This window comes from Sphaeramia orbicularis, chromosome 3 (genome assembly GCF_902148855.1).
Source record: "Sphaeramia orbicularis chromosome 3, fSphaOr1.1, whole genome shotgun sequence".
NCBI lineage: Eukaryota > Metazoa > Chordata > Actinopteri > Kurtiformes > Apogonidae > Sphaeramia > Sphaeramia orbicularis.
In genome coordinates, this window is record NC_043959.1 from 46,429,238 (window position 1) to 46,441,393 (window position 12,156).

The 12,156-nt window shown below is 35.2% G+C and overlaps 1 protein-coding gene across 2 annotated transcripts in view; it reads right to left on the reverse strand.

The window, feature by feature from the left end:
* Nucleotides 1–9,539, reverse strand: part of tcf25 (TCF25 ribosome quality control complex subunit) — a 21,729-nt gene extending 12,190 nt beyond the window's left edge. The window contains exons 1-10 of one of the 2 annotated variants that reach the window (XM_030131262.1): nt 9,198–9,539; nt 8,065–8,202; nt 7,880–7,948; nt 7,534–7,658; nt 6,398–6,463; nt 6,228–6,310; nt 3,461–3,591; nt 2,768–2,867; nt 510–603; nt 162–254 (exon numbers count right to left, since the gene is read on the reverse strand). In XM_030131262.1, the coding sequence (XP_029987122.1) occupies nt 162–254; nt 510–603; nt 2,768–2,867; nt 3,461–3,591; nt 6,228–6,310; nt 6,398–6,463; nt 7,534–7,658; nt 7,880–7,948; nt 8,065–8,202; nt 9,198–9,404 (1,106 nt within the window). In that variant the 5' untranslated portion in view covers nt 9,405–9,539. Of the gene's footprint in view, nt 1–161; nt 255–509; nt 604–2,767; nt 2,868–3,460; nt 3,592–6,227; nt 6,311–6,397; nt 6,464–7,533; nt 7,659–7,879; nt 7,952–8,064; nt 8,203–9,197 lie in introns of both variants that reach the window. The other variant, XM_030131261.1, reaches the window with a different exon arrangement.
* Between the last annotated feature and the right edge of the window lie 2,617 nt (nt 9,540–12,156).

Genomic DNA, 12,156 nt, shown 5'->3' on the forward strand with positions numbered 1-12,156 from the left:
CCCACTGAGATAATGGGAGCAAGGTACATCAGCAAGTCATAAACAGACTAAGATGTAATGACTACAACCTGAGGTCAGTGTGAAGTTAATGGACTTTAAATGTAGGCATAGTTTATTTTTCTGTGATCCTCTTGTCAGTGCTTGTACATTTCACTTTATACCTTAGGATTAGTCTGCAGTACTCTAGTGCTGTCCGTGGACATCCCCGCTTCTCCAGAAACATCATGTGCTTGTAGAGCGCCAAATAAAATGCTCTGCAAATAGAGATTATTTAAACACTGGTATTTTTCTAAAAACACAATTTAAGTGACAAACCATAATCTCAAATAACACATATTTTACAAATGAAAAATGCGGTCAGATCCATTAGTATTTCTGTAATTTTGCCAATATACACCACAGTGGATTGGAAAGGAAGCGATCAAGACGTGATTGGAGTGTGGACGATCCACTTTAACTCACGGGATTTGTCAAACACAAAAGAGAGACTTAAGAAAGGAAAAACAAACCTGTTCTCTGGTCTGAGATAATCAAGTCTGCAGGTTCCTGAGGTCAGACTGAATAATGGGTGAAAAGCACACTCAAAACTGTACAAGGCCCTCTCTGAAAAAAATAAACAAATTTTTAAAAAATCAAAGAAAACCAGAAAATAACCATTACAATACCTTTTTAATGATGCCACAGTAACTTTAGTCAAATCTACGTACCTCTTCCTACTGTTGGTTTTTCTCACAGAAATCCACGACACCAGCATTATTTGTCATCCCCAAGGCCAATTCAGAACACTGTCTTAATTCAGTGTTTTATATTTAAGTACAACTAATGGCATGTGATTAAAATGGGACACAAATAACGAAGCCCTCTTGTATTTAACCTCAACGACTTTAGACTTCAGATATTAATTCAGGGTTCCTACAGGTTTCTACAAGTTAAACTGAAAACTTTTTAAGACCTTTTTAAGACTACTTAGAACAGAATTTAATGTCCATTTCACAACCATACTGGCAAAAATTTGTGACTCCTACAATTTAGGAAAATGTATTTATTTACTCCAACATCTTAGTTCCCACCACTCCGAGTCATTTCTCACTGGGGGCTGCAAAGTTAGAGATAATTGATTCCTAATTTCAATATAAACTATCGGGTTGGAACGGGTGGAACTGATGAGACTAACGTTACTTTTTTTGCAGACTGGACATTTAACACACATTTAAACACAACACAGTGATCAAGTTTATGATAACATAACTTCACCACATCAAATTTAATACCTTTTAACGACTTTTTAAGTTATTAAATGTAGATTTGGAAATTCAAGACTTTTAAGATTTTTTGAGACCCTGCGAAAATCCTGTTAAATGTAGTAAAAGGAGGTTTGAAAAACTTTGTGTTGTGTTTCTAAAGGCTGTTTTGCAGATTTACAAATAAAACTAAATCATGACACAGAGCAATACAAGAATCAAATCGATAAATTCACATTCCCAGAACACTCCTATGTTAACTGTCAAGATATTAGTCTTATCCATCTACAGGACATATGTCAAATACTTCACAAAGAGCATTTTTTAAAAAATACTCAAAAGAAATATTAATACGATAATAGTAAAATATAGATTAGAGCGGCATCCTTACTGAAAAAAAATTGGGTCACAAATCATTACAGACAAACCAACAGTTCATGTCTACTTCCATTAAATGCAAAAAAAAACAGAAGCAGAGTGACCATAAAATGCTTAAGAATATAATTTTGGGCCCTGTGTTCTTTCATATCTCTGTCAAAATTTGATGTCCAGGAAAGACATACATTTGAATACAGGGAGTTTGTTTATCAAACGGACCACAAAAACAAAGTCAGGCTTGCTGTGAGGAAATAGGACAGACACAGCAATTAGTCGTGTCCAGTGACCTGACTTGATTTGTAGATGTAACATTGGATAAAACGATAAAGACCATACTAATGCACTCACTTTGCCTTATAACTATGTTTACTCTCTTAAATAGAGCATGTGTGGTCATCAAATAAAGGGCAGTGGATCTGCCCTGAATTGCCAGCACAGTCATTAATTTGCTCTAAAGACTCATACAGACAGTGACATTTCAACAGTCTTAAAAGTTTAGGGCCAAGCATGCTGTGAAACACAAATGTAATGAACAAGAGCGCAACATCATATATGCAGACTGAGTGACGTAACAAACTGAATCTCAGGCTATGGCACAAGTAGAAGAATATTCAAAAAATCACTACGTCATCTATCAGTATCACCACAGTTTACAATAAAACAATGAAGCTAACTAATGACTGCACTGTCAGTCGCAACTGTTACTTATATGCATTAAAATAATCCATAGTCACGGGGGAGAAGGAGAATGTGGATCCAGCCAGGCTTCGGGAAAAGATGCCAATAAAAGAGGTAATTTTGGAAAGACAGCTTGAGTTCAGTACTCTTAACTACATAAATTTACATTTCAGCATATGGTGTTTTGTGCTTAAGTCCTACTAGCTGTTGGTCAAACACTGAAATGCTCTGCCCAAATTATGATACTGTCAGAATTATTCCAGACTGGGACTGGGCACTAATGTGGCATATGTGAACATTACTCACTGTGTGACGAAGGACCAGTGTTTTCTTTAGCCATGACAAAAGATATGGCTACATTTTGTCATATTTCATCTGGGACAGCCCCAAATCACAGCGTATACATGGCTTAACATGCAATCTAACTTGTCTTTGTGGAATTAACACAAATTATAGACAGTAATGCTCACCAATGAGGTCCCTGGCCATTTCCTGGTCCTCCTGAATACGGCAAACATCAGAGAGCTGCAGTAAGGAATCAATGTGGTAGGGGTTCAGCTGCAGCAGGGCCTGAGTGAGATAAGACAGGAGACAACATGGAAGGTAAAATATAATGACAAAAAAATTTAAAACACAAAGCACACAGGTTCACCATGAATAAAGTGTATAGAGTAACTGAATGACCAAAGGTGTATAAATTTCAATAAATCCCTTTTTAGGTGGATTTATGAATACAGTCAACAAGCTGCATATCATTTTCAAAAACATTACATTTAAAGTGTGTGTTTGATAAAACATCTTTGATTATTCCTCAGTATTTCTTTACATTAATTAAATAATTACAATCAACGTTTGATGTTCTGGTAAATCTGGTTTTTTGCTTGCATGGAGTTAGGTGAGAAGAATCAAAGCACACGCCTTCAGAAGTGCACAAAGCCTCACTCACTTTGTTTTTTGCTCAATGGCTTTTCTCAAAAATCAGGACAATAAATCAAATAATAGCCTGTGGCTATAGAGTGCTTCAAGCACTTTCTGTAACCAGGATAAAGCTTCTTCAGTGCTCATTTTGTGTGTTTAAAACCCCTGTGTGCAGTAGAGACAAAACAAAATATTCTGATAAACTTTTTGAATGCCAAGTGCACAGTAAAGGAGGAACTGTTTACCACAATGTTGTTGGGATCCATGGATTCCACTGCATCCAGAAACTTAAACTGTACTTGTTGGTATTCCCGACTGTGTTCAAATGCAAAGTACTGAATCCCATCCTTTGATTCCAATAAGGACATTGAGATTCCTGCAGACATAAACATAATTTAACTACAGAGTATGAAATAACACGGCAATTAACTTGCTGAACATGCTGAAGTCATTTCTAACATTCTATAAAATATATCATAATCATACAGTATACATTATCATAAGCTAAAATGATTCACAAATGGTGAAATTCCAGGCCGATACCAATATTTTTACTCAATTTGGTCAAGAAGCGATGTTGGTTTATTGTTATGTTTTTCATAAATAACATACGCATTTTATTTATATTGAATTTATATTAATTTGTTGTTATTTATCCTCTTTTTGTTCCACAGAACAAGAGAAATGATCAGTTTCTAAAATATATAGGCTAAATTAACCTTTAGCCCACAACATCTTTGACTGAGCACAAATTATGCAATTTTAAACATCCTTCAGTATAAAACAACAGATAAATATCTGCCAATGCAATCAGTGATGAAATTACATATATGGTGATCCAGTCCAACATATGGACCAGTACTAATGTTCAGCTGATATCTTGATGCATCTCCATCATAAAACTCATCATTAGTATTTTTCAAACTGTTTATTATATTTAAAGCTACTGTAAAATTCCGCAATAAAACAGAACAAAAAATGAAAGGAAAATACTTACATATTCAAACATTTACTGAAACAGATGATTTTACTGCCCTTTGAAAGCATGTTTGTCTCCTGCCTTTTTATGTCAACAAACATTAGTGGACTAAATTCACTATACAACAAATCATGGCTCTTTGATTATGGCTACATTATCATCTTCACAGAAGAGAAGATTACATGAAAAATTATTTCAGAGTTACCTGTGATTAATTTGTGGTAAATACTGTGACAAAAAAATCATATATATTATGACGATGTAACAGTGATAGTATAACAGTGACAGCAATTGATTTTCCAAAGAATTAAAAAAAAAAAACCAAAACATACTCTGTGTACAAATAAGGCTGGCTATGTACATTTCATAGTTACTCAAGATGATTTCTGTGGTAAAGTATAATTCAACAAACATCCCTCTAACAGAAAATTAGCCTCCAGTGCTATAACTATGAGCATTGACACAACAACTCAATCTGTTTAATTCTTTCAATTTAACAAACAATTAAATCATATCACACTGAATGACTAAAAATATTACTTGTATGATATGAATTCTGTCAATTTTAATATAATGACACCATACTTCAAGTCATATAGACTTGCATGAGAATAGTTTAAGACTGTTTGGGGATCGTGTATATATTTCTAATGACAAATCACAATGACTGAGCATGACAAGATGCAATGGAGACGTCCAGTCAGCTCAGCACAACTCTTATTACAGTATGTGATATGACTAAGGTTATGCACAACTTTTTAATTTTTAAGGAAAAAAAAAAAATCAAAGCAGCAATATTTAAGAATAACTACATTGACATCTGTTCAAAGCTCATAATATCCACCATGGACAAATATTAGAAGGCATTAAATATGTCAATTTCATGCTTTAAAGGAACTGGATGTCCTACTCTCTCTTCTTTGAAATATTCCCGAATGATCCAGAGTTTAAAAAGAGATTTCTGACATTAGGACAAAGACATCAGTGTATTTTAATTACAAAATATGCACTGACTTTACACAAGCTAACACCCTGGAGTCACTGTGAATATACAAGTGACTCACCACTCGAGGGAGTGATGAGGGGTTTTGACCAAAGCAACTGAATGTGACAGTTTGGAAAGGATCATCTTTCAGAGTCAAAGAAAATAAATGACTAAAAAAGAAGTAATGTCATCATTTTCACCATTTGACACAACTCTAAAGTAAACAAGTGAAAAAGTAAGCAGACTTTACTCCCCTGCCTGGTTGCAGAACACTTTGCTCCCCCTGCTCACTGATACTCTAACAACCCAGGGATTAATTTTGAGTCACAACTTTCAATCTTTTCAAAAATTTGTAAAAAAAAAAAAAAAAAAGATTCAGCCATCAAATTGTACGCTGCACCTCTACTAGTGACAAAGAACATGTGTTAGATTTGAAAATAATCGGGTGAACAGTGACTGAGAAATCAGATGGACAAAGATCCTGTACAGACAGACAGAAAAACGGACGGAATTCTTGGTATATCTATCTACCCCCACCATCTGGTTTGCTTGTATAATTGTATGACAATTAAGTTTGATGTCTGCATCAAACAATTAAAGTTTGATGCTGAAATTGCAGTGTTTCTACATTTGTGAATTTGAGTATGAAGCTTATGAATGAGTTACTATGTCATGCTCATATCTTTGCTAAGATGACCGTTTGTTGATCCGTGGTTTAGATTAACTGTGACATTATCTTTAGTGAAGTTATTGACAAGTTAAACAGTGGAAAACAGTGGTAATTTATGGTTTTACTGAGGCTGTTTTCTGTTTAAAAGCAGAGCTAAGGGAACATAATATTAACTATTACCTAACACAGCAACATATGAGAAGATTATAATACAGCAGTGTTTTATCGACTGCCGGACTGACTGAGCTTTCATTTGAAAGTGAATTTTTGATGAGTGATACAGTCTATGGTTAGATATAGTGTTAAATTGTTGATGTTGCTCTGTGCTGTTGATAGTTGGATGAATTTCTGAATATCAAAGTTGTATTTACAGCCCACCTGGGCGGCTGAAGCGAGGCCAGCTGTCCTTGGGATTGGTCATCCAGGTGCTACGATGAAACTGTCTGTTTCTGTGTCGTGGTCTGACAAAAGAAAACAAAATATACATATTGCATGACAGTGGATACTTAAATACAAATAATCTCTCATTATAATTCCTTCTTCTTTACCGTTGATCCCCAAGAACAGCTCGAGCTCCAAAGTATCTCTTAAGCTCCGTCTCTGGGTTTAGATTCCTAAGAAATTAACAAAAACCAGGAATTCACATCTTCAGAGGTTAAATGACAAAAACAAACCATAAAAACAGCACCCACACCTTTATAATATTGTTATTATCAGATTATCTGGTTTCTTCACCAACAGTGCCGATACTGAGTAGTTTTACGTGTACACTATTTTTCCACAGAATATGACAATTTTAAGAATTTGACAGGTGTCATGTAAACAGCATATTTTGTTGAGATACTCTGCTACGACATTATTCTGATTCTGTGACAATTCTTCATCAGAACATGCGTTACATTTGCTTGTTTTGCTGCACATTAAAAACAAAACTTGTCTCCCATTTATATCTGGAGACGAGGCAAAGGTCCTCTCTGGTTGAGGGAGATGATAAAAAAAAAACCCTGAAAACTGGCTGAAGGAATGATAGAGGGAGGCTGAATTTTTAATAACATGCTGCATACTTTTCGGCCAAATATAGTGCAAGATTCTGTTGAAAGTTACTGCCCTATAATTTATATTAGATTGTTTGTGTAAAGTTGGTGCAGATATCTCAATGGATTCTGCAATTACGTTGTTGAAAAGGCATGTTGCCATAAATGTGATTAGGATGTTGAACAGACAGACAGATGGACCGAAGGACAGACAAACGGACGACAAAACGATTAGAATACGCCTTCAGCCTGAAGTTGGCCGAGGGGTAAAAACCCAGTTTTTCAATTAAATAACAGCATTATTTACTTAATACTCATTTTCATTTTCATTTTTCAATTTCACCATGTAAACAACTAGTTAGGAATTGTGGCTGTTTTATTTCTAAAACTGGAATATTTGTGCTTGAAAATATAATCTGGAGCTTCAGAATCTATGTTGACTCAGTTTTAGTGCATTTCAAAAAAAAAAAAAAAGCATTCAGTTATTTTTACTTGTGTATGAGAAGCGTCACAAGGCAGCGAATCTGGAATTACAGGACTTTATCAATGGAGCACAACAGTATCTATAAATAAGTCAAGAAAAAAGTGTAGTGACAATCTGGTCCTGGCTGCCATAGAAGTAAAACTCCTGAACCAGCAACAGATCATACCTGTGTTCCACGTGTAGCACAGATCTCCTGTCTGAACCTCCACAATCTTCATTTTGCAAACTTAGACCCTGAGACTGCTCCAGTTTCTCCAACAATAAATCAATGTTGTCATCAGCTGCCAGATCCTGAAAGCAGACAGAGTATTTTTATGTTAATAGCACGTGAATTAATTGAGATATGTTATGTTTAGAATGATGTTACAGTTATGTATCTGAAGAGTCTTTTCATACAGAGTTATTTTCAGTAAAATCATCTGGATATAAAGTGTTACCTGTGACAGACACTTCTAATAATAATGTGGACTGTCTTTTAATTTTTCAGCATTTTCCCATATCAACTACCCCACCTGTCCATTTTCTGATGCTGCTTTCGTCTTCTTCTTTTTCTTCTTCTTCTTCACTTTGTCTCCAGATGATGACTAGTTTAAAACAAAAGACAAGATGTAAGTTTAACATATGCACTTTTAAATCAAAAGAATACTCAATTTGGCAAATTGCAGATTATCACTCTTATTACAATGGTTCACCTCACCTTTGTAGTTGTTTCCTCTTCCTTTTCATCTGTCTTTTTCATTTCTCTGTTGTCTTTCTTTTTTGTGGTTTTTCCGTCTGGTTTCCCTGCGTCTTCATCAGGTGAGATTTTCTCTGCCTCATTGTCAATATCACCAATCTGTAAAAATATAAAATTGACAAAAGATAACGTTGGGTTGAGCATACATATTGCATAAAATAGTTTTTTCGTAGATCTTAGATTAGTAGAAGTAATAAGCTGATAATTTTACTTGTGGTCATGTCTATTAACCTCTTCATTCTGTGCTTTCACTAGTAAAATAGTACCATTGCTGAAAGTGATTTTGCTTCCTATGCTATGATTGAGCATTACAGCTATCTACATCCAAAATACTAAAAGACTGTAATGTGTGAATATATGACATGGTTATAATAACAAATGACAGACACAAAACTGGTTTGATGGGTTCTTTTATTTTTGTTTCAGGTTGTATACTTTTATGTGCATGTAATTTACTTTTTCTTTATGTCACCTGTCTCTTATATATGATATATAATAACCTGATTTTGAACAAACCTTGAACTCTTTCTACAAGCATACAACCTAAGTTTATTATGAATAACTCTAAAATGTATTCACTTGATTTCTTTTATTTATTAATTCATTCTGAAGTAGATTTCGGTTTGGTCCAGGTTTGATGAGAACTACGTAGATGTTTACACACTAACTTTGTTTACTATCTAGCTGTATGTTACCCAAATAGGATTACGTTTCTATAGATAAATAAATATGAGAGAGACTTTAAAAACCTTGAACACAGGAATCACTTCCTGTGCAATTTGTAATGCTATCTAGTTTAAAGAGTACAGTTAGATGATCATATTAATTTTGTCAGTGTGTCCTCGAGTTCTTTTCTCTTAGTGGTATTCTGATGCTGAATTATTTCACTTTAACTTATATAATAATGCTACATTAAACTGACAACTAAAATGCTAAAGTGACATCTGGATGGATAAAATGACAGATGAGCAGCTAACACAGCTAGCGTCGTTAGCATTGTTTACCAACACAGAGCTAACTCCATGGGTCTGACAGACAGAGACATGATGCCAAAAGTAACACATAGGTATTTGGAGGAAAGCCTATGTCTTTACCAGTTCATAAATATTGCTGAAGTTTTTCTGAGCCTTGTTCTTCTTTGCCTTTCGGCTGCTGTTTGGCGGTGGGGTAACGTTAGCCGTGTCCAGCTGCTCCTCCTCTCCCTCAGCCTGCTCCTCCGGACCCAAAGTTAGATCCCCGAGGTCCAGGGCCTCCTGACCCCGCTGTTTACCTTTTAGCCTCCTCAAAGCCCGCGAGGACATGGTCAAGAGCTCACAGGACACATACAACCAAGTATCCGCTTCTCAACAAGATTTTATTTTAGCTGAAAACACAGCAAACCAATGGAAACAAGCCCAAATACATCGGCTTCTTCTTCTTCTTTTGCTTTTAATGGCGGTTGGCTACCACCTTAAGGTGCATTACCGCCACCTACTGCACTGGAGTGGGAGCAGCACATTGGCAGATAAACCAAAGTAAAATCAGAAAACAATTAAAAATCTAAATTCTCTCAAACAAACTTGTTTCCTTTAAGAACATGATAAGACTACTGAAACAAAAGGTACTAAGGCTTCCTGTTTTAAATGCTATTTTTCTTTCTCGGCTGCTTCTTTCAGTACTTTTCTTTCTTCCTTATACCTCCTGCATCAAAATATAACATGTTGTACTGACTCATCACAATTATCACATTTTCCATCTCTGTGTTTACCTCTTCTATGCAATGTTTTATTTAATCCAGTATGCCCTATTCTAATGCGAGAAATCACTGCCTTTTCTCTCCTGTTCAGGTTTTCTTCTTCTTCTTCTTCTTCTTCTTCTTCTTCTTCTTCTTCTTCTTCTTCTTCTTCTTCTTCTTCTTCTTCTTCTTCTTCTTCTTCTTCTTCTTCTTCTTCTTCTTCTTCTTCTTCTTCTTCTTCTTCTTCTTCTTCTTCTTCTTCTTCTTCTTCTTCGACTTAAGCGGCTTCAGTGCTTGTGTGTGTGTATTATTGTCCTCTATAGGAGAGATCAAAAAATAAATGTGCAGTTTTGTTATCACAACCACAATTATTTTCTCAGGGCTAAATGCAGTATGATTAACGCTACTGCACATGTGACAAATTTTTAAGTTGCTAAAAAAAAAAAAAAGGTTGAAACAAAAAACAAACTAGAAAAGCAATTGGAGAGCGCAGAACTCTGCCAAGGCAGATCAGTGCCCCCCCACCCCACCCCCGATCACCACCAAAATTTAATCATTTGTTCCTTGTGCCAGTATCAACATTTCCTGAAATTTTCATCCAAATCCGTCCATAACTTTGGGAGTTATCTTGCACACAGACAGACAGACAAACCAGTGCCAGCAAAAACATAACCTCCTTGGCGGAGGTAATTGGAAATCTGATACGAAACAGCTGATAGAATATAAGACCATCAATGGCTGAAAACAGAAACACAAGCAAATATGCATATTACCTGATGCAAACTATCAGTGCAAGCATTTAAAGTGATGATTCTCAGTCATCTGAACTAAGTATTGATGCAAAAATAAAGAAAAAAATTATCTTTGACAGTTTCTTAAAATATGTGTAATTATTGAGTCATTCCTCTTATACATTGATAATAAATTGCTTTAGTCATCAACATAGGTGTTCTTCACTAACTTAAACTCTAAACAAATCACTTACCTTACTTACACAAAGATAATGGACATTAAAAATACCGTTTTGCATTTCATTCACCTTTTTATTGATGTATGCATTAAATTTGATCCTGGCAACTTCCACAAGAACCATAAGCTACAAAATGATGTAAACCTAATGTATTCTTTAATTTTATTACAGGTGAGGATAAACTCCCACTAATCATACATTCAAAAGCACATTTATTAAATAACTTGTGTGGCCTTGACCTACTCTCACACCTTCCAGTAAAGTTATGATTCCACTGAAACAATTTCCAGGAAGTGATAAAAGAAAAAAATTCTACAGAATTCAGCCATATGAACTGAAATAACCTTCAACTGTCATTCCTTTAGTCAAAAGCCTTACCCGGTTTGGCTATTTTATTTAAAAAAAAAAAAAAAAATGGCATGTAAAAAAGTAAAGTACATCTGATATTGTTATAAAAGATTTAAAGCTAATGTTCAAATTTTCCACCCCTGTAAATGAATAGCAGACCTAACAAGTTGGACAGCTTCATAGAAATGAACAAAATACTTTTACTTGGTTTGTAAAACAAATGTGTTGTTTATTTGTCCTATCTATTTCACAGTTACAATTATTTTTGGGGGGTCCACAGGGGCAATATATTGTCCTTAAACACGTCATCTTTCAGAAATGATACTTAAACTTGTACAGTCTTTGTTATAATGGTGAGGCTGAAATGTTGCCACATAACAGGAATGATCCCGTATGCTCCGAAACAACACTTCAATGAGGGTCATTAATTTTGCTTTCGTTGCATTTGCAGTTCTCTCCTGCAGCAGAGGGTGGCAGCAGGATCTTTACTTTGGATACAACTGCCTGAAAATGCACACTTTCAGGAAATTTTCTTCACAACTAAAAGATGAAAAACATATGAAGAAAACATTATCCTCTCATGTTAATTCCTGGGAACAAATTGAACTCTGTAGAAAACAAAATAAACAACAGCCAGAGGCTTAATGTATCCACTATATACAAATTATTTTAAGAGTTGCACATCTGTGTCTCACACTAAAATGAGGAAGTACTGGTGTACCCTGTAGTTTCCACACCTACTTCAGATGCCTTACAGGTCAGCTGTAGCCAACAAAAAGACAACTTGAGAGACTTAACGGACAAATTGACACCATTGTGTAGAACTTGTCTGACAACTATGAGGAGGTTCACATAAATAACTCTCATTGCCTCAACCACGGGCTAACAATGGATGTCTCTGTAACAAACAATGCAGAAGAAGACAGGAAATTTTGATGTAATGAAAGAGAGCTTATGAAAGAGGGAAGTTAAAAGTGAATTTCAACACAGCACTTATTCAAAAGTTCAGACTAAAGTCAAA